The sequence below is a fragment of the Triturus cristatus genome, chromosome 2_1 (genome assembly GCF_964204655.1).
Source record: "Triturus cristatus chromosome 2_1, aTriCri1.1, whole genome shotgun sequence".
In the NCBI taxonomy this organism is placed as follows: Eukaryota; Metazoa; Chordata; class Amphibia; order Caudata; family Salamandridae; genus Triturus; species Triturus cristatus.
This window is the reverse complement of record NC_140581.1, coordinates 795,158,754-795,182,572: the sequence shown is the minus strand read 5'-3', so window position 1 is coordinate 795,182,572 and position 23,819 is coordinate 795,158,754. Positions and strand designations below refer to the sequence as shown.

At 47.0% G+C, this 23,819-nt stretch overlaps 1 protein-coding gene across 4 annotated transcripts in view; it reads left to right on the top strand.

The window, feature by feature from the left end:
* Positions 1-23,819, top strand: part of SECISBP2 (SECIS binding protein 2) — a 354,953-nt gene that overhangs the window by 85,081 nt on the left and 246,053 nt on the right. For all 4 annotated transcript variants that reach the window (XM_085632806.1, XM_085632804.1, XM_085632809.1 and 1 more), the window contains one exon: positions 936-1,076. In XM_085632806.1, coding sequence (XP_085488932.1) covers positions 936-1,076 — 141 coding nt within the window. The remainder of the gene's footprint in view (positions 1-935; positions 1,077-23,819) is intronic.

Sequence of the window (23,819 nt, the reverse complement as noted above, 5' to 3'; positions counted from 1 at the left end):
AAAGTATACCAGCCTCTGGCTTACTATTGACATCTTTACCAGTCCAATTTTAAGCTCTTTCTCTGAACAACAGTGGCAATTAACATGTATTGGACTTTTGTTTTCATGAAGGCCTCATTGAATCATCTTCATTAGTGTGGTCAAAACGTTGACATTGGCCCAACTGGCTACATGCATGGCCCACATTAAAACACATTTTTGTGGTCAACTGTTCACCACTGTGTGGGACACGTGAAACAACTAGCACTGCACTTGATTCTGTTGTGCATAGCATTGTTCCATGCTTGTTTCTGTATTTAAATAATCTGTAATATAAAGTTGACTGGTATTTTGCCTGTCACCTTCGATACAGTGCTAATTTTTGCATCCCTGGTACTCTTTTGAGCAGGCTGGAGAACTTTTGATGGTTTTTCTTAATATTTCAGATCCTGACTGATAGTTTTATAATCCTTTCAGGAATCCTTTGTTTTCCTTGTATTTGAAGTGGAGAATAGGTACAAAAAGATGCAGCATACACATTTCTGAAATTATGAATAAAACATCAACACTGTTCTGATAAAAAGACGAGACAAGCCCCATGATCTAATTGCACCCATTTGCCCTATATTCCTCTTTCAATTTACCCCCTACCATTCCTTTTCAGTCTGAACGCTCTCCTTATTGCAGTTATTCTATGCAGGTTTTGGCTCTGAGTTCAGACCTCCTGGACATGCAATATACCGCATGTAAAACAGGCATAGGTTCATGAGCCCCTGCTTGCGGACAAGCTTTCATGATGCGCTCCAGTTCTCAGGGAGCACCTTTGTCAGCTGTATTTAACGTTTACCAGTTGGGGGTAAAATGCCCAAAGAAGTGCGTATGATGTGTAAATTGTTATGATATGACAATGTTGTGAAATACATTATTTGAGTTGGATGTTTCCCTGTCTCTTGCAGGCCTGGGTAAAACCAGACATGGGGTGGCCTCCACAGAAACATTTTACAACTCAGTTGACAAATGCCAAACCCATTGCTACTTCATTGACGACTTCTAGAGCACAAAGTGCAACTGTAGCAGTAGAAAAAATGAAAATACAGGTAAATTCACTCTAAAACCTCTTTTCTAGGAAATGTCCAAATATGTTTTATTAATCTTCAAGCAATGCATTTTTTATTTGTAGTCATATGTTTAAAACAAGCAACAACAAAGTTAATTCACCATGATTTTCCTCAGCTGCTATAATTTTTCTAGAAGGGGAGGCATGAGGCCATAAGGCTGTGTCATCAAGGTGGTGGAGCTCCATAATGCATAGGAGTTGGGAGCAGTCCCAGCCTCCACAAATACAAGGAAACTGGCGGAAGAACGGATTTAAGGACAACAGTTGACAGTAACTTTTTTATTAAAGAAAAACAGCAGCAGCGAAGACAGTACATAAGCAGTTCTGCTGTCAGTAAATACATTCAAGTACAAACAAGATGTGCAGTATCATATAAGAGCATCAACAGTAGCTTCGAACATAAGGGCCTGGATAGAGGGTTACGCCAGTGTCCACAAGCCTAAGAGTCACCGCATTCTACACATGTTTTGCTGACACGAGGAATTATGTTGTCACGTCTGTAGCCGCTCCCTCCAGAATTGCATTTCTCACACGTCTAAGTTCCACCGTGGGGAGATACAAATGTCCCCCCTGTATTTATTCCAACGCCCCCACTTTTGATCCCATTTTCGAGGGCAGCCTCTACCTTTTATATACAGTTTTTTCCGCCACCATAGCATGGTCCGTGTCCTTAACCCAATCCCACAACCGTGGTAAAGTATCCACACCCCACTTCTGGGCAATATTTCTTTTAGCTATGCTCCACCCCATGGTGGCCCATGCCTGTTTGGGGTGGGTGAGGTCAGTTGCCTCCCAGATGTTAAGGAGGCATAGGCGAGGAGTTGGGTGTATGGGTTTATCACAAGATCTAGCCCTTTGTCGGGTAACATCTACCCAGTATCGCTGTATGTGGGGGCATTCCCATATGATGTGTATGAATGTACCTAATTGATTGCAGTGTCGCAGACAGTTTGTGTCCTGTCTCCTCCCCATCTAAATAGTAATTTAGCATCAAAATATACCCAGCGTAAGATCTTGAGCTGGACAAGCCGGAGTCGCATTGGGATGGCCACTTTGCGGGGGAAGCCAGCACTTCACACCAGTCCTCATCAGTGATATCGCCCAGATCCTCCTCCCAATTAGCACGCAATTGCAGCATTGGATCGGGCTGGTTGTTAATGAGTTTCTTGTATGTTAGGGAGACAGCCTTGCTGTCCTTTGGGTCCAGCAACAACCTGTCCTCCAGAGGAGAGGATTCTGGGAGGGAAGTGTCTGTAGGAAGGGCGCAATCTAAGGCATGGCTAATCTGTAGATACCGGAAGTGTTCTGATGGCGCCAGCTGATATTTAATTCGGAGTTGTGCAAAAGAGGCCTTCTTGTCCTTAATCCAGACGTCTCCCACCTTGGAGATACCAATTATGTCCCACTTATCGAATCCTGCACAAGCACTGAGGCGTCCCAGGATGTCTGACTCCCACAAGGGGGTCGCTTTTGTCAGGCGCCCCCGCCACCCCATACGCCGTTGGACACCATGCCACACTTCTACTATGCGGGCCGTAGGGCCGGTCAAACCTAGTGTCTTGGGGTTTGAATAAAGTGCTCTATTGTAGCCACCCTTCCCCATTAACCACAGATCAGTGCGGAAGCTTGGTTCAGAATGGGGTCCAAACACCCATCGGTTAATGGCAACTAATTGAGACGCATGTCCGGTAACCCGATACCTCCATCATACCAACCCATAGAGAGCTTGTGTGTGGCTATCCGAGGCGGTCCATTATCCCATAATAAATTCCTAACTGTTGAGTTGATCTGCGAAAAGTAGGAATCGGGGACCGGGTAGGGAGTATTTTGCAGGGCATAAAGGAAGCGTGGTAGGGCAAGCATCTTGAATAGAGATGCTCTGCCCAGAAAGGTGAGGGGCAGCGTATTCCAGTGGGTGGCGTCCGATTTAAACCTGTGCAGCGGCCTCAGCAGATTCCGTTCATAGAACGCTGTCTCATCAGTTGTTATAAAGATACCAAGGTAACGAAAGCCCTGGGCCGCCACAGGAATGGTATAGCCTCGAGGGCTCTATGGCGGATCCCCCCCAAAGGGGATACATCTGGGATTTGGACCAGTTTATCTGGTAGCCGGAGTGGGCCCCGAATATATGGAAAATGTGAAGGACGCGGCGAAGAGAGCGCGCTGGCGAAGTGAGATTAGAGTAAAATATCATCCGCGTATAGTGATATGCGGTCTTCGTGTTCGTCCGTCCATTTAAACCCGCGGATATCGGGGTCCTCCCTGATCCACACCACTAAAGGCTCGAGGGCCAGGGCAAAGAGGAGTGGCGACAAAGGACAGCCCTGTCTCGTGCCCCGACACAATGGGAAGGAGCCCGATCGACGGTTATTCACTGAGACGCAAGCGATGGGAAGGTTGTATAATAATCTGAGTCACCCCATCAACTTTGGCCTTAGACCAATGCGAGCCAGGTCCGCAAATAGATACTCCCATGCCACCGTGTCGAATGCCATTTTTGCGTCGAGTGCGAGCAAGATTGCTTCCTCCTCTATAGTCGCCACACGACCCAGCGCACCGTATATGCGTCGTAAGTTACGTGCATTGTTACGGCCTGGCATAAACCCCGACTGGTCCGGGTGAATTAATCCAGCGAGGTATGGAAGCAGTCGATTAGCCAATAAATTGGCCAGGAAGTTTGGCCTCTACCGTTATCAGTGAAATAGGGCGATAGGATGTGCAGTCGTCCTCCGGTTTGCCGGGTTTGCGGATAACCACAATAGTGGCCTCACGGATGTCGACCGGGAGGAGGCCAGTTTCATAGCATTCATTGTACAAATTCAACAAGTGTGGAGCGAGCTTCGTCGCCATGGGTTTCATGACTTCAATCGGAATCCCACTGGGGCCCATAGCCTTGCCGGCCCGGATATCCTGAATTGCTTTCTGAATCTCTACAACGGAAAGATCGACCTCCAAGGCCTCCCTATCCTCCTGAGAGACAGTCGGTACTTCAATAGTGGCCAGGAGCTCCGCTGCCCATAGTGCCTGCGAGTCTTGTGGCACTTTGTAAGTTTGTTCATAGTATTTGGCGAACGTCTCTGCGATGCCCTGAGGGTCAGAGACCAAGACGTTATCTGGCCCCTTGATTGCACGCACCCATCTGGCCGCCTGTTCTTTGCGTTCCAGCCATGCCAAAAGGTTTCCTGTTCGCTCTCCTTGTTCATATATTCTATGACGGGAGGCGAGAGTGCGCCTATTGGCGTCTTCTAACAGCAGTTGTTTATAATCTTGTCTCTTGATATTGAGGTTATGTAGGAGATCTTGATCAGGGTTCTGTGAAGTGGTGTGCTCAAGAGTCAGGATCTCTTTTTCCAGCTCAGTCACACGCCGGTTGTTCTCCGCCCTGTGACCTACCATCAAGGACAGTGCTCTCCCCTTGATAACTGCCCCGAAGGCACCCCAGAGTGTTATTGCCGAACGGACTGATCCTATATTCTCCTCAAAATAGAAGTCGGTGTCTATCCGCAAGCTATCCCTAACATGTGGGATTGTTAGTGCCCAGGGCTGAATCCTGATGGGGCCTGGTTGCACTGTTCGGTGCTCGCCGAAAACTGCAGTGACCGGGGAGTGATCAGATACACCTCTTGCCAGGCAGGCTAAATTGGTGAAGTCCTGTATGTGTTGTGCTTGGGTAAACAAGTAATCAAGTCGTGATTGGCTGCCATGCACCCCTGAGTGAAACGTGTAGAATGTGTCGTGAGGGTGAGACCATCTCCAGATGTCCACCATCCCGAGGGCATTAGTGAAGTCGTGTAGTTGCTAATCATGTGCTGAGTCACGTCTAGGAGGGGACCGGTCTATTTGGCCATTCATCACAAGGTTAAAGTCACCTCCCATCACCAAGATGCCCATGGGTAAGTTCAATAGCAACGCACCCACATCTGTAAGTGTCATGCGTTGGAGGCCCGGTGGGGCATACACTGAGATAACATTAAGAATTTTGCCTATTAGATGTGTTTCCTGAAACAGGACCATATCTAGCCCCTGACGATGAATATATTGTTGCACTATTCCACACTTAATCTTGTCACCTAGCCCATTGACATTCCATGTCATGAGTCTAAGTCCTTGACCTCTCGCCGTAAGATTCTGGCAGTGGATTAATGGGGTGCACAGAGTGTACCAGGTGAGTGAGACCCATAGCGATGATCCCCCATGCTACTACAATTGTGTTGAGGTGCCCCTGAGCGTCATGAAGTGAGAAATCAATGAGAGGAGCGTGAGTGTTGACCAGAATGCACAGATATAAGACACAATTTTGTACCAAGCTGTAAGTGGGTACTGCATCCTGCTGCACAGTGACTTCTAATAGCTGCTTCCAAACAACGTATCTCAAAAATGCCCTAACAACAACCAACTCTTCTTCCCCCCGCCTCCATGCTCAGTGGGACTAAAACCGCCCGCCACCCCCAACATGCAGAGTGCCTGTCGCCCACCCATGAACAATTTCAGGGAACGCGGGTGACCCCACTCCAGGTTTACATTACGTTATATGACATTTCATCGCTCCCCGGCCCTACCCCACCCCATTAAAACAGTGAGTTACACACACATAGGCCCATATCAACCCCCGCGAAGTGCCCTGCAGCACCCACCCCACCCACAACAGTATAATAACAATTTTTCACTGGTCCCGAACTGCCCGAATACACCAAAAGAACATATTTCACAACAGTGTAGGCCATATATGTAAACACCAGGGCAAGCCCCCTAGGCCAGGTAACCACACCGGCCCGGGCATCAGGCATCTGCCCTCGTATCCCCCCACTTGCTGTTATTAGTACCGGGTCACTTTCGGGAGGCTGCGGCGCAATGACCATGAGTCCGCCAGAGAAACCTTGCCAATTTTACACCATCTTACCAGTCCCAGTGTCAGCGCCCGCCTGTGTGGCCCTGCAGGTCCGAATCTGAATGCGGAGGTGATCGCCTCTGCTGGCGCCAGTCAGTATTGTCATCCGCTGCTGAGACAGGCTTTTTGCCCTTCTTTTCGACCGTGCGCCAACCATCAAGCCATTCCCAAGCATCCTCAGGGCGGGTGAAAAACCAGGCTTTACCATTTGCTTCCACACGGAGCTCGGCGAGAAACATTGCGTACTTGACTTCTTTGTCACGCAGGGACCGTTTCACCTCCAGGCAACTCCGTCGTTGTTTCTGAACTCTCATCGTGAAGTCTGGGAAGAACATGATTTTGCTGTTCTCCAGGATGAGTGGCGGGGCCGCCCTTGCAGTCTGTAATATGACATCACGATCTCGAAAGTTGAAGACCCTCGCCAGTAGTGGTCTTGGAGGGGCTCCAGGTTTCGGGCGGCCTCCGGGCACTCAGTGAGCTCTTTCGATCATGAAGCACTTAGAAAGTCCTCTGGGTTGGAGATGTTTGATGACCAGTTCCTCCACAAAGAGGTCTGCAGCCTGCCCTTCCGCGCACTCCGGCACGCCAATAATGCGAACATTGTTCCGCTGCATGCGACCCTCGTAGTCATCCAATTGCAGGACCATTTCCTCGTGGGAGGAGCGGAGGTCTTTGATTTCATTCTTGAGCAGAGCGATATCAGCAGCCAGTTCCTTGGTGGTATTCTCTACAGTGCCGACCCTGTCTGTTATTTTCTTCATGTTCTCTCGAATCAGTGCCACATCCGTGGCCACTGTGTCAATCCGCACCTCAAGGGAGGTTCTTATCGCCATTATTGCTTTCAGTAGGTCCTTATATGATGGTTCTGCCGCCTCACCCGGCGCCACCGCCTCCGTTCGGTCCTCTTTTCTGCCAGGCGAACTTCTCTAGCTTGGTCTGAGTTGTCCCCCGGTTCGACTGGCCGGTTGCCATTTTGTATTGCTGTGGGGACACCACCGCCGATCAGGGCGCCGCCGCTACTCCCCGCCGCCTGCGGTGAAATACTCCACCCGGCCTGTCGGCTTTCGCGGAGGCCCCCCACACCGAGGGGTATCTAGTCAGGATCGTCCCGCAGGGGCCGCCGCAGGAGGGTCTACACGTGGCCGTGACCGTGCTATAAGTGGTCCACCGAAGAGCAGAGGCGCATCTCCCGCAGCTGCGGGAGTTCCTTAGTAGAGGCAGTACTCCGGATCAGTGCAGATGGACGTGCAGGTCTCACCGACCAGGGGGCTCCCGGGTAAGGAGCGGCTATGTTGGGTTCCGCAGGTTCACCGGAACTTCAGCGATTCAACAATGTCCAGGTCTACAATGACCGAGCCGGCTTGTCCCGCAGCTGCCAGGCCTAGTTTTGGTATTTTGGGGCCACACAGTCACAAATACGCAGTCTCAAGGCCCTGGCCGCAATCGGTTCGCTGCACACCGCCCCACCGGTCTATCTCCACTGGGCTCCAGGTCAGGCACGCGAACTATGGGGTGGGTGGAGTGCGGGGCCTAAAAGTACCTCCGTGATAGGCCCGGATAAGCTGTGCCTGCTAGGCCCTCCGGCACGGGACCGCAGAGAGACTTCCCACAATGGAGATCACGGGCTTCCATCAGTCCTTGACTCCCAGACCAGCACTGCTCACCGTCACAAAGGCGAAGCCGGCCAGTCCATACGCCTCTTCAGTCAGATGGGGGGGGGGGGCCCAAGTGTCTATATTCAGTATCTCGTGGATCGCCTTCAAGAAAGGGCCTCGCAGCAGGTCACAAAGGTGTCTCAGGGGGCCACCTTGCACACCCCCTCCGTAGTGGCCGCCGCCCTTACTGTATATCTATGGCCGTAATTGCTGACACCGGCCAGGGCTCCCACTTATGTGGTGCCCATTATTTCGCCCCACCGCACTCCACGGGGGCCCACACACCATCCAAGGGGCCCCCGTCACTCGCCAGCTTTCAGGGACAGTCCACACAGCCTCCGCCGGAGCTCCGGTGTTACTGTCCCGGCTGTGGGCGTCGCTCCGGCACACCCAAGAGGCCCCGTCCGTTCAGGCCGTGGGCTCGCATAGTGCCAGGGCGGCACAGCTTCACTCCTCCGGCGGCAGGGGCAGCCGCAGGGTCTCGGGCCCCGGAGCACTCATGCGGCAGTATAACCAATCCGCTCTAAAGTTGAGCCAGCAACCACCGGACACAACCGGAACATTTCCCCGGTGTTAGGGCGGGGATCTGGCCTGCTGGAGCGATGCAATTCCAGATTGTTCGGGAGTGGCGCTCCGGAGAAAAACTAAGGAGCGGCCATTCCCGTTGGCGGTAGGCCACGCCCCTCGAAAATACAGTATCTTGATTCTGTTTACTGTGGTCATTAAATTATATCTTTGCAATTCACCATTTAAACACATTATTCTCTCAGTTTGTTCATAATTGCGGACTGCAGCCAACTCCTATGTAGAATTGTATTTACTAGTTCCATGCCCATTTGTAATGAAACTCCTAACCAATGTACCTATTATTTTCATGCTTTCTACACTTACAGTACCATGATTCCTCCAATTAGGAGGGTGAGAATCCAACCCTACTCTTATGCCGCCTGTAAGAGTTTGGATTATTTTTTGGGAACAATGACTACCTACCACAAGGAACAATCACAGCCCTGGTCAGGGTGAGCCCTCAAAGTCACTAAATTAACCTGAGCTCCACCCCCTGGTAGTTATGGCTCAGAACAGATAGGCTTCACTTGGAGCAATGTGTAAATTATTTAGGCAGTACCATAGTTGAAAGTCGAAGTGCAAAACAATAAAGATCCCAACCAAATTTGAAAAATAGAGTAAAGTTAAATTAACAAAATAACACACAAATGACCAAAATCCAATAAGAGGAATCAGAAATATGACTTCTTATGTTTTTTTCAAGTAGGAATAGCACCAATAAACACAAAGTGGAAATGATAGTCAGTGGTTGCAGTAGTCCGGGACCTGGGCGCAATTTAAGGTTGGCGCAGTTTGAGGCAGACTGCCATGGAGCGTGAGTCGGATACACCAACCAGGTTAGTCCTAGTTAGAAATTTTACTTTCTGACTTGGGGGCTGATTTCTATGTTTGCGGTAAGTATACGCAGTCGCAAAGGTGATGGGAGTATCCTTGCCAGCAGAATAATCGTCCACCCACTCGATTTAATGTGTGCTGACCTTTGGAGTAACCACGGCAGAGACAACTCCATCTCCGCCGTGGTTATACCCCACCAATTGATCTAATTCAGATGAGTGGACATGCAGGTCAGCTTTTACTGCCCATCACCTCCAGGAAAACCCTGGGGGTAATTGGCATTGAAAACTGTCTCCTGCCCGTCTCGCCATGGGAGAGAACTCCCCTGGGGGGCATTTGTTTATTTAAAAAAAGAAAATCCCGCTTACGAGTTTTCCTTTTGAAAAAAAAATAAGTTTTACAGATGACTCTGCCATATTGACAAAGCATTAACAGGAAACGCTGTGATGGCAGTTCCTTCCAGTGTTTCTATAATGAACGCTGGCTTGGCGGGACCTCCACCAGGGTGATGTAGTAATTTCCTCTGTTGCCCTAGTGGAGCTCAGTCCGACAACCAAAATATAAGTCAGGCCATAAGTCCTTTAAGTACCAATCCACCACAGAAGTATACTTCTAAAGCCCCCCAAGATCTCAGGGGATGCACTTAGACTGCCTGACATGCTCTGAGTCTCTAACAGCAAGGTCCAGATCCAGTTGCACTGGTCCTCTGGGCAGTTGCAGGAAAGGCCTCTTGTAGCTTGTTGTACCCCTGTAGCTTAAAAAGGAGTTTATTCTTATGACCTTTGGTCTCCCTTGCCCTGGGTACAAGAGGGAGCAGGCCCAGTTCTTCATGGCTCCTCTCAGGTCACAGACAGCAGGTCCAGTGCTCAACTGTTTTTCTTCAGGTCCAGTAGTGTTCTGAAGTGGATACTTAAAGCTGCCACATTTCTGCCTGGCATGATCTAGTTGGTGTGAATAACTCCTGACCATGTCCTGACCAAAGGAGTAAATGTTCCCGGACCAACCCTTCTCACTTTGGGCATTTTCAAGATGGCAAAAATATTAACCAACACAAAACTTGGGCTGTGAGGGCTGGAGGTATGTATATGGAGTATACTATAATAATCCTAGTGTTCACCCTCATTTAAAGCTAAAATCCAATTTGAGGTAGCTACTCTACCCACAGTAAGCCCAGAAACATAAGTCTGGTTGAACAAAAGCAGAGTTTTTCAGCAACCAGACAGTTGATACACAAAATGTGTCTTGGTATCCTATTCTCCTTCTGTTATATGTAAACCCAGCATACTTGTCAGGCAGGATTTTACATTACAGCTGGGATTGACACTGTAATGTGAAATAGGATGCTCCTAGCCCCACCCGCATATTCTGTGAGGTTCAGATGAGTCATGTCTGCCCGTTCAGGTCAGCCTGTTTGCTACTCGGAGGAATTTCACACCTATTCAAATGCCTTTGGAACTTCAGACAGGGAAAAAGTATCCAACCTCACTATTGAATTGGATTTTTTCCTTCTTTTAAAAATAGTTGTTCTAAATGTCCAACATGGTAGACACCGTCCAACAGTGCTCTGGCAGATGTCTGCTTAATCCTACATTATCCTGCAAGGCATCATCACCAGAAGGGCCATGTTGCCGACGGAGAGTAGGTGGCCCCTCCACATGCGAGCTGAAATGCCCAAGATTCTGAGGGACATGCTATGCCGCCAAGAGGGCGGTGCCTAGCCGCCGAAGAGGCCACAGGGAGCCTCATCCCAGGCGCTCTTCCCTATAGGCTTACGACGGAGACTGTCACGCCAGTCCTCCCCCCAGGTGGACCCATGAGGATGTCAAGCAGACACTGCTGCGACCTGTACCCCGGCTTTTCACGCTGAGGGAGAAGACGAGCACAGCTGTGCCCTGATCTACCTAGAATGGAGATGTCCTGCCAGGGCCACCCGGGGGAGGATAGAGGCTTTGGTCTCCTGGCCCCCAGAGGGGGCGCTATTATACCAGTTAGACTGCCTTCTGACCTCCGCAGCTTGGTGAAAGTGCAGAGACCGACTGCCTAAGGAATGGAGGTGATCCTGCGACTGCAGTTGTCTTATTGACCACTTCCCTGAAAGCTATAGAGGCTTCAGAAAGGACTACCACAAGGCCATCTGGAATAACTGTCTCAGAAGTGCGGATACCATGTAGACTCAGGGATACAAGCCTGAGAACAATGTGAATTCATCCCTGCCTCTACTTCAATTCAATTGAATAAACTTTATTTGGCTCAGTAGAGCCATAAAAGTGTACAGTGCATATATAAACAATACATTTAAAACAAACAGTGAGCGTATAAAAGCATTGGTTATTATCACATGACACCCTAAGGCACAAGGCCAACTTCCCGCTAAAAGCAAATAAAACCATAATTCAGCAAAAACCTCTAAAAATTCCTAAAATAAATTGGCCTAAAAAGAGTTTATCATGCCACCTAAGGTATCAGAAAGCTAGAAGAAGTTATTTAAAAGCCCTAAAAAATATGAACATATGCTAAAATAATTTTGATTCAGGGACTACCGCAAGGCCATCTGAAGGAACTGTCCTAGAAGTGCTGATATCATGTAGACTCCAGGATTCAAACCTGGGAAGTCAGAGTAAGAATAGTGTGAATTTACCCATGCCTCTACTTCTGGGGCTCACTACACCACTGGATTCAAGCTAGCCTGGATGAAGAAGGGTGATGCCCTGAAACTGGTCCCAGGATGCTTGTTTACGGTCCAGGGAGGACCTGGCTTGGCAGTTCGGGCTGGACTGTTCCCACAAGGAACAGGGTCAAGACTGATTTGCATATGGGTGGGTCCAAACTGGGGTGGTGTGGTGAGCAAAAGAATGATGGATTAAACCCAGATCCTTGTGACTGGGGGGTGAAGGTTTGCATTGTCCAGCATTCCGCCCATCAAGTATTTCTTTTGCATATGTCGCCCTAAGTGGGAAGGGTATGCCCAGACGTGGGTCCCGTGCTTACTATACCACTGGATTCAAGCTAGCCTGGCTGAAGAAGGGTGATGCCCTGAAACTGGACCCAAGATGCTTGTTTACGGTCCAGGGAGGACCTGGCTTGGCAGTTCGGGCTGGACTGTTCCCACAAGGAACAGGGTCAAGACTGATTTGCATATCGCTGGGTCCAAACTGGAGTGGTGTGGTGAGCAAAAGAATGATGGATTAAACCCAGATCCTTGTGACTGGGGGTGAATGTTTGCATTGTCCGGCATTCCGTCCATCAAGTATTTCTATTTCTTTTGCATCTACTTCTGGAGCAGCAAAATCCTCTACTGAGGCATAAGCTGGGCACCAAGGCGGAGATGCTGGTGCGTCAGAGGGACCACCGACCTCTGGCCGACTAAACCTCCACCTCATTAATCCTTCAGGCCGTCTACGACTCCAAAACCTCTCTCCATAGCAAGATAGGCGAGGTACAGGTCAATGTCTCCTTGCTCCAGCAAGAACTTCGGGTAGAGCGGTAAGTTGGCTGGGGGTGAGAGAGACGCTGGAGGCAGTGGAAAGAATTTATACCGTACGGGAGCAAAAAAGCGATGTTGCGTGGCTCATGACCGAATCCGGTACCCCGCGAACCCGGGTGGAGGATGCAAAAGGCTGCTCCTGCCAGAATAATTTGTGATTCGTCGACTTCCTGAAGGGGATTGAAATATCAGATCCTACCCACTTTCTCAAAACCTGACTGAAGACCTTTGAACTGGCCCAGGACTTGCCCTGCTGTTTTGTTCTCGAGGGGGGTTATGAGATATCAAAAAGGCAACCCCCTATTCAATAGGTCTGGGAGGAGGGGGGAAAAACAGATAAATATAGTTGCAAGAACAATCTCCCACACAACCTCTATTTCTTTACCGGTGGCTCACTAGAGCTCAAAAGCTTGGGGCATGCTAAAGTACTGCTCTCCACACACCAACTTTGATAGTTATTATATTATATTTTATCCCTTTTTTTTTTATTTACATTTTTGAGGACACATTTATCAAAATTTGAAAAATAACTTAAGCGACATTTCATTTTGTGCAACAGTCACAATACAATTTTACATCTGTATTCAGAATATAAAACTGTTACTATACAGAATGAATAAAAAAGGGAAAAAAGGAAAACAACAACAATCCCCTGCACTCATACCTCACTCAATTGACCCACAGCCATATCACTAGCATACTCACTCTACTATACTATTCCCCAGACCAACACTGCATGCACAGATGGATAAAAAGCGGGGTGGCATCATCCACCTTCGAATGCTGTGCTGATGCCTGGGGTGTCACACTCTCTGGCCGACGCACATTTCAATGGACAATATCAATGGTCTCCTTCTTCATCTGGACCTTTAGATTTACATATAATTTTTTGTGACGGGTAAAAGGTTAGGGGGATCTACAAAGGGAAGGAGTAGTGAGAAAACAAAACAGATATTTAATTACTTGTCCATTTTGTTTTGCATATTTCTTGATCAATTCAATGTTACTTTATCAAATATTTCTATATTCACCCCAAGGAGTTTTGTTTACATAACTCCTTCTACAATATCTTTAAAAACAAGTGCATGCTCATTTTGGTGCGTGTCATAGAAACCTTCACCATAGTGAGAAGTAAAAAAAGTGAATAAAGTGCTACACATCTTAATACCAGACATGGCACTTACATAAGGTGCCACTAAAATCTGTTGGATATACTTAATTTTGCCCTACACAGAACCCTGAGCTTCAATATGTTGAGGGTTCAATGCTCATTAGGGTGAAACTTGGCTTGAATTGAAAGGATGTGTCACTCACAATGCCTCCCTTCTCTCTACTGAGAGGCATACCTTATACCGGTTTGAGCAACTGATCAATGGGTGACTTGATAAGAAAATACCATTTTTTAATCCAATATTAATAACTAAGCACTTGTAGATGGTATTGCCATAGTTCGATCTTAGATCTCAATACCCCTCTCTTATACCTTCTATACCTATACTAAAGTATAATCTGGTAAGATAAGGTTGCAATTTAATACCTGCTGGGGAACTAAGAAAATGCTCTGTTCAGGCAAAAAGCAGGGCCTTCAAGAGTTCTGTGCCTTCTGTTTGGCCACTGACTCCATAAACTAAGCGCCTTATCTTCTCTGTAAATGATATCATATAAACAGTCTATATTAGCTTGCGATATTGCTAAAAATTCAGGGATAGGAGACTATTTTAGGCAGTTTTGTGTCTATAATTACCATAAGTATATGGCTCAAAAACTTCCTCTAACTGCACAGATAAATGGTGGTAGAATCTCTGTAGGGTGTATGTTGTGTATCTCCTGTCCCATATGCTCGCCCACGATGATTCCTAAAGACATAAGTGTATCTTATAGCTGTGATACTAGTGACTGTGTTAAAATAACCTAAGGGAATTGTAGAGGGAAAAAGGGACTCAAGAAAGAAAGACCGATTATACTTACCAGCTATTTCTTGCTGTGAGGCCTATACTGCTCTGGTTGTACTTTTTCACAAACGTTCTATCTTTTTCTTTGTCCTTATTTTCACCAATGAGGAGAGGATTTCCTTCCGTTACCTATATATGAGAACAAAGCTGTCACAAGCGTGATTTGCTATAAGCAGTGTATTGCAAGGCCGCTTTGCTTGATCTATGTTAGTGGTCACTCTGCGCATATGCGCTCCCAGTTCGCCCCACTATCATGTTGCCTATGTGCGGTGAATCTTACCCGCGGCGTACTCGCAAATTAGAGACAGCCTGGCGGGAGAAAATACTTGCGCACATTAAAACTATACCTCCCTATAGACCACTGCGGTGGATTGTGGATAAAGTTTGAGTCCGAAAAACTGCGTCCTAGACTGATATCTTCTAATCAAGGTATGATATCAGTGAGCTACTTCTTGCACTCAACCACGGCAGGTCTGACCTTTCGGGCTATAATACGGCTGCCCCCGCCCTACTAGCATCCGGCCACATTGAGTGTGGAGACTCACCTCTCTGGCGGGCGCCCTCTCTCCGTCCAATTCCGATACTCCTCCGAATAGGGATGGGCTGTCCCACCAAAGTGATTCCTTATATATTAGCTCAGAACACCGTTTACTGCTGCGTAATGTCACATGACTACGTGTGAGTGGCCTGCGTAAACACGTCGTGTCTGCTGTCATAATATTAAAGTTCACTGCACGGCGTTCCCGAGGAAACAAGATGTTTGTAATTGTTATGTGTTATTACAGAACGGGGGCAAATATAAAAAGCCCATACCATTCCTCTAGTTCAAAACCTCCCGCTAGCTGTTCTGTGCTACTTAATAGTCTCGTCACGTGGCCTCATACGAGAGGTATGCTAGCCGCCCTTAACGGGCACCATCTTGGAGTGGGGTTCTACTATTGTTAAGATCTGCCTAATCTAAAGACTATTAACCCCTTCGGTGCTCATGACGGAATGGTTCCGTCATGACCCACGGTTGAGCTGTGCTCATGACGGAACCATTCCGTCATGACCACACCCGCGCAAGATTCCGTCAGCACAGCGGCGGAATCTGCGCAGCATCGAAGGGGTTAACGGGACCTCATGTTGGAACTGTGGTATGTGAGAAGTGTAGTACTACATATGATAATTATAAATACTGGAAAAGAAAAAAGGTAATGAAAAAAGGTCTATAAACAAAAAAGAAAACTTTTTATTTGAAAAGAAAGCTTTTTTGGTGGAGGTGTTACTGTTGTTCCTAGCTGCTAAAATGCGAGGGCCAAAATGCCTAACCCACTTCACGCTTATTGTCCTGTGCTTCTTACTAGTTGGTTCACATGATCTCATAAGGAAGGCATGATGGCTGCCCGAAGGAGCTAGCGGGCTCCATCATAGCATGGGATTTTACTGTTGGCAGTGTATGGGAAATGTAAAGACTAATGACAGGGCCTAACGTTTGAACTATAGTTGGTGAAGCTGCAAACGTTGGTTATGTGTTCTCACAAACCAAGGCTATAGTATAAGCACCAGTGAATGTTATTTTTTAGTACTTGTTCTACATAAATACTTTTACCAGGGAATAATCATAAACCCTGGCCAGGCATCTGAGTGGGCTACCATCATTTCAACTTGAGCAAGCCCCTATGCTCATATCGTGAGGCCTCCTTGTAGTCTGTTTAGTAACTATTGGACAGGTGAAACTTAAAGGTTCTGCTCCTTCTCCCAGACAGTTATTCTGATGTTTATCATAATAATATATACACATATTCCCAAACGGAGGGTGGTTGATATCTATTAACCACACATCAGGGGGTAAGGTTACAGTTATCGCAGCTCACACATACTCCTATATATATGTTGTGAGGTGGTGCCTATGCTCTGTTTCGTAACACCCAACCGGATGAGTCATATATGTTCTACTTCCTTTCTTAGCGGCATAGTGATTCTATTCTATCTCCCAAGAAGTCTGAAAGTTTGCTATCATAGCTTCATTGTGTATTAGGATAAAACTAAAACTAGGATTACCCTATGAGATAGTGATCTCAGAAGGGACTAAATCGTCTGGTACTGTGGTTACTTGTATTGCTGTATATCGTGTGGCTAGAAACAAAGCCACGCTCTGAGTCCTCAGAGTGCATCTAGATGTGTATGTGAGCATATCTACACTCTAGTCCAGAGATATATTGACTTAAAATGAATGATCCCCTGTGGGCCTTCTTGACATTCATGTGATCTGCCAAATTATCTCCTCATTGAGGCCCTCCTTAACTGTATCAAGCTTGAAGATCCAGAAAGTGTCCCTGCGCTTCCGTATTTCCAAGGAGTTCTGTCCTGGGATACACCTGACATTCTCTAGTATGAGCCATCTGAGGTCATCTTCTTTGCGGTTCAGATCTATACAGTGCTGTACCATAGGTTATGTCCACAATATCGAGTTCTGAATTCGCGACCTGTTTCACCCACATAGCCTTTGTCACAAGGGCATAGAATAAGGTATAACACATTGGTACTCCTACAGTTGGTAAAATCCTTCAATACCCCTCTCTTCCCTCTATATTCCCAGTGCTGGGTAACCATGGCTGTTTCACATGCGTCACATGTACCGCATTTGTGGTTCCCCTTGATTGGCGGGCTTGTGATGGTGGTTTGTGTTAGGGTTTTGTGATGCTTGTCTCTCGTGTGCACTAATTTATCTCTAAGATTAGTGTTTCTGCGATAGGCTACAATGGTTTTTGACAACGCTTCCTGCTCTTCATTGGCATTTAGTATATGCCAATTTTTCTCCAAAACCTTCTTAACTTTAAAGTTTAGGGATGAGTGGGTAATAACGCAGACAAAATTCTCTTTCTTAGGGCGGGTGTTCCCTGTCAGAAGGGCATCACGATTGTTATACCGCGCCCTTTTATAGGCTGTCTTGATGAGTCGTTTGGAGTCTTTCTTTCAACTCTTCCCCATGTCTGTCATAGTCCTTGATCTCTGAACAATTCCTTCTAATCCTTAAAATCTCCCCAAAGGGGATAGAATCTCTTTAGCAGTTGGGGTGATAACTGTCATGCTTCAGTATCGTATTTTTAGCTGTGGGCTTGCGGTAGAAGTTGACCTGTTTGTAGCCTGATTGCTCCCTAATGACTATATCCAAACATTCTACTGATTCCTTTCTATAGTGTACTGTGAACCTTAAATTATCATCGCTGGCATTAAGCCAGGCAGTGAAGGATAACAGAGTATACTCATCCCCTTGCCAGACGAAGAAGATATCGTCTATAAATCTATGCCACTGTTTGACATTCTCAAAATACGGGGCTACTTCATTAAAAATTTGCCTGATTTCATATTCGCCCATATAGATATTAGCCACACTAGGAGCGCAAGATGCACCCATACTGGTCCCCTTGATTTGTTGGTGCAATTTCCCTTTAAAGTCAAAAAAAAATTTTTTAATACAATTTCTAGGTATTCTAATATGAACTGCTCAAGCCTATCCCCTTGTGCTACTGCTTCTATAGCTTGTTGTTGAGGTATATTTGTATATAGGGCCTCTATGTCTAATGTTACTAAGATCTCTTGTAGGGGATTGTAAGGTATAGCTCTATTTTTCTGATAATATGTCCAGTATCTCTGATGTATGATTGATACGTAATAGTTAGGGGGCATACGAATGCATCTATATATTTGGACAAGGGTTCTGTGCATGAATTAATGGATGACACTATGGAGCGCAGAGGAGGATTATCAGTACTCTTATGGGTGTTTGGCACCCCATATAAAGCTGGTGAGACTGAATTAGTTTTATTGATAAAGTCCTATTCCTTGGCGCAGATAATGCCATCCTCTAATGCTTTTTTCGTTACATTACCAATCTTATCTTTCAATCAGGACATTGATCCCAGCCTGGCTGGTCAATAGTGTTCTTGTCATACTCGCACGTGTCCATTAGGACAATGCCCCCACCCTTTTCGCAAGGTTTTATCGTAAGATCGGTCATTTTTTGAAGTTTATCTAATGCTGTTCTCTCTGCTTGTGTCAGATTCTGGTTACTAGTGTGAGTGTATTTGGTAATTTTTTCTATTTCCTTTAGATCAGATTTTTCAAAGATTGCCATCTCTGGACCTACCATCTCAAGCGTGGGGGTGAATGTGGATTTGGGGTTGCACCCTGAGAGGTGGCCTTCCCCTTCTGGCACTTCAAAACTAGAGAAATATTTCTTCAGACGAATCTTTCTGAAGAAGGCAAATATGTCTTGATTGAGTTGGAATTTATTGCAATGGGCATTGGGAACAAAGGATAAACCTCTGCTGAGTACAGCTGTTTCTTCATAGCTAAGGCAGTGTTTGAACAGGTTAAATATTGGTATGGACCCTGACTTAGGTTAATTTTTTAGGACCTCCAATACTGCTGATTCCGTGTTCTCATATACATTTGCGGAGGTTGTGGGTCCATCTTTTGGGACCCTCTCCTGTCCTGTCTGGAAAATCTGACTCTGCCCCTGGGCCGTCCTCTCGCTAAAAAAGGCGGCGGGACTTGATAGTATTGATAATGTCCTCTCCCCCTGCCTCTCTGATGTGAGAATCCCGAAGTTTGTCCTTCGAAGTAGTTTGACCCTTCTGCTTCAGAATCAGATGAATTGGTATCTGAAAATGTTAGGACTTTTTTCTTTTGGTTATATCCATGTGTTTGGGCCTCAGGCTCATATTGCCATTCCTGATAATAATTTGCCCTCAAATAAGGGTACGCCTTTTCTTGTGAGTACCACTTTATATCTTTTTTCAATTTATCCGTCTTTTTTTTTATTAGATATTCCTCAAAATCGTGTAGTTCACTATTGAGGCTTTCCAGTTTGAGTTTGGCCTCCTCTTCACCTGTGGCGCTCTTTAACTTATCCCTCAGCTCTTGAATTTCCTGAATTAATACGGCCACCAGTTCCCTTGCTGTTTTTACGATGAGGATCATCCAATCCCTAGATCATCTATTACCTATATGGGACCATTTTTGTAGGAATTTGCGTAGTTCTACCAAGAGCGCTGGTGCATTGCGTACTCTTAATCCCGAAGGAATCGCTCCTGCCCGGAGATATTCCAACATATATATGGCATGCACCTCCATTCGCTTGGCTTTCTTTCTTAAATTCAACAATGTTGTCCATTCACTATTTTCTGCACTAGATAATGTCACTCTCTGGTTAGTACCAGACGGTTCCCCTATCATTGCTGAGAAGCCTGCATCAGTAAAGCCGAAAGTCTTAAGGACTTCCATGATGTATTACACTATGGTCTCAAAAACAGGACCTCCTGTTCACAAAGTCTAAAATATCTCACTACAAATAAATAAACAAATAAACGTTAAGATGATAAATATACCTAGGAAAAGATGTCCCGAAATAGAGACCCTTGAGATGGACAAAATGTACAGTACTGCACACTTGTGAATAAGAAGAAACCAAGTAGACACACTGAGAAAGACGAGCATTCACTGCCTCTTCAATATGATGAGGTAACCTCCAAAGCCTGTGATTAAACAACCACTAACAACGAGATAGAGTTTTTGAGCTCTAGGGAGCCACCGGTAAAGAAATAGAGGTCGTGTGGGAGATGGTTCTTGCAACTTGGGGCCCCTGCTGAGCCAGTTATTGTGAGATTTGTGAACGTTCGGGACAGGGATGCAGTCCTCCGTACTGTCGGGACCAAATGTGCAGTTTGACCCTCACATTCTAATGGTCTTCCCAGATACAAAGGATGCATAGATACAGAGGAAAGACTTCAACTCCGCTAAACAAAAACTGCTTAACATGGGTCTGAGGTACAGGCGTCTTTTTTCCTGCCAAGCTCAAAGTGATTTTTGATTCCCGCTCTTTAATCTTTGATTCACTGGAACTTGTCTTTCACTGAGTGGAGGAGCACCCTCTACTGAGGTAGCGGCCTGCTACCTCTGACACAGACACCTCAGCAGGGGGACACAAAACTGATGTCCGGTGGCAGAGACACTTCAGACAAAGGGAGAGACCGCTGCGATGAAAACCCGGCCACTCACCCCTAAACGTGATCGTACTGGGTGGTGATTATGGGATGCAGAGCCCTGCTCCCTCAGAGCCACATGAATACACTTCATCACTACCTCATTTGACCCCAGATGTGGAGACAAATTGTACGTAATCTTGAACGAGCAGCCACTACCTCCCTTGCCATTGGTCAGCCCGCTGGATGTTGTCAAGCAACAAGACAGCAGCTGGATCCTGTTCCACTACCAGATCTTGGAGTGGCCCCCAGTCTATTCACAGATACTGAGCCCCATTCAACGGATAAACCAAGGTGTCATCTTTATGACCGTTTGGACACTGGTACTTCTTTTACCAAGCCCACCTAATTTACGTTAATCTTTTCTTTGCAATGTAATTTTGCTAGTTTCTGTGAGGGGTGGTAGAGGATCCTCGGCAGAGTACCCGCTCAGGCCCTAGTTTTACATGACAGGTACGTCACTGTTTGGAGTATGGGCAGCGTGGGGGAACAGTTTACTAGTTTACTGGTCCACACCCCTGTCCACCACCTTACAAACCCTACCCGGTTCAGGGAATCATGACTTCCCCACCAGACAAGCTCTCTCAGGGTACTGATGCCCCACTTTGTTGGCTAACATGGAATATCAAAAGCCTCCTCTACAAAATAAAGAAAAGGGCTATCCTTAGCAGAGCCCAAAAACTCTGGACAAATGTCCTTCTCCTACAGGACACACATCCTGCAGAGAATCACTGTAGAGGTCTCTAGCATCATGCCTTTGGGGTGGCGTACCACGCTGGTTTCAGTCGCATGTCACGGGGCATAGCCAGCATTATTCACGCTCGACTTACCCTTTTAGTGGACTGAGTGTGCCAAAACACCTTAAGTCGCTTCCTCTAGGTGACAGGATCACTATGGATATCCCCTATAGTCATATGCCCTGCCCCCTTACACAATCATTCTTTGCATACCTTAGTGAGGCAATCCTCTTACCCGCTCCAGGGCTCATTATTAGCAGTGACTTTATTGGTCTGATGGAACTGACCCTACACCAGGCTGGACCACTACTGCCGTTTCAGGCCTTCTTTTGCCTGCTGTCAACATTCAGTGCCAAGTTGGGCCTCAACGATGTGTGGAGCCAGTTTCACCTGACCTGGTAGTTCAGGATAGACTGTGCCAGTGAGGAACAGGGTCAAGATTAATATGCATATGGCTGGGGTGGCGAAGTGAGCAGAAGAACGATGATGGATTCAACCTAGAAATAATAGTGACTGGGGATGAGTGTCTGAAAAGTTTCAGCGCTCTGTCCATCATCTCCTGTTATTTGCTTTGTTTGCCCTAAGTTGGCAGGGTATCCCTTGCTCACTTTGCCACTAGATTCAAGCTAGCCTGGCTGATGAGGGGTGTTACCGCAAAACCGTTGTCACACAGAAAAAGGGGCCACGGGTCCGGACTAGAAGGAGGTTGTTTTAACTGTCTGAATGTACTCTACCATGCAAAAAACGGGGGGTTTCCCTTTTCAGGACGGTTCCCCTCACACACCAGAGGTGTCATGCTTCATCATAGGGGTGCCTCCTCATGTGATAGACCTAGTCTTCATGTGGGCTACAACCCCCTCTCTACGAGGGAGGAGCTCAGGGATGTTTTTGTTGAGACAGGCGGGATGTACTAAACCCCTATGTAAGGCTGGTGTGTGTATAATAAAGTGCAGTGCTGTGATGTGAGGGTTTAGATCTGGCTACAGGGTTAGCTATATGTAACTTTATTCGGCTACCCGGTGTCAAGATTAAAAACAGTGAGAAGCTGATAACACAAGTGCCGACATTAGAGACAGATGTGTAAATCACTCGACCAACATGTTTCGGCCAAAGAGACCTAGATAGTGTCACGGCTTTCATTAGGGTCAGTTCTTCAGCTACTACAATAAATAAGTGCAACCACGTGAAAAAATCATAAAAAACATGTGAATAAATCAAGAGTATAATACTGAACCAGTGTAATTGACTGTTCAGTAAGTCCTGCCAGCCATCTGACCACCCATTGAAGTTATGAGGCGAAGTACCATGTTCGGGATCGCGAGTCCACCCCGGTCAGTTGGCAAGTAGAGTTTAGTAAGGGCTACACAGCAATGGAAATTGTTCCATATACATTCTCTCATGATCCGCTCTAATGCATTGAAAAGTGGGGGGGGGGATATATATATGTGGCAGAGTGGGCTAAAGAATGGTGATGGATTAAACCCAGATCAGTTGACTGGGGGTGAGTGCTTGCAATGTTCAACACTCCGTCCATCAGTTCCTTTGGTTTTTGCTTTGTCCTTGATGCTCCACAGGTCCTGCACGGATCCTGTACGGTGCACAGGCACAGACGATGCTGCAGACTGAGTGGGAAACGAAGTTGGGCCCAGATGAAGTCCAGAGTGTCCAGACGATCGAAGTTAAGTGGTTTCTGGTTCCGAATCTTGTCCACGTCGAATCGAAGGTCCTACAGCCATGTAAGCCCTTATGTACCTATGGAAGAGGGTTGGCAAGATTCAGGGACCCTCCCAGGGGGAGAGTCTGGACAGTGGGGCGGTTACTCCCATGTTCTTTGTCCAGTTTTGTACCAGAGTGGGAACCAATGGCTCCCAGGGCTGGTTTGGACTGGACTATGCACAGGGACACCAAATGTGCCCCTCATGCAGACTTTCGGTCGCTCGCAAGCGCACCACCAAGCCCTGATGCACTAAATCCTGTCTGGTAGGTGGTCACACCTCCCTGTAACAGGATGCCTATTGTTCTGCCTTCCCCTGCTTGAGCTTGGCTCAGCAGCAGGAGTGCGGAAATGTGTCTCTGGTCGGCAGCAACCATTGTGTGCTGTCCAGGACTGGAAGGCTGGTACCGGGAACACCAGGGACTCCACGAAGCTTGCTTCTGAGGGGTGGGATTATACATCCCACACCGGTTACCGTTGTGGGGATATGATTCCAACATGTTTGATACCAAACATGATCGGGTTAGTTTCAGCTGTTTTAGAGTTGGTCATCACGCGGTCTCGTAATGCCCCTCTATATGTCTGCTTCACTGACAACCCGGGAGAATGTACTCCGTAGGCTGCAGGGGTGTCCTGCTCATGCAGTGGCACCCTCTCACTCAGAACCAAGTACCCTGACCTCAGGATTGTAAAGGGCTGCTAGAAGAGTGACTGAGTGCAATGGCAGGCCTGTAGTTCCATTTTGCATGACCTCTCATGGGCGACATAATACATGCTTCAGCCCATGGGAGGCCTCTGGGGTACCTATGTCCTGGGTGCATGAGTACCATATACTAGGGACTGACAAGGGTACCCCAGTATCC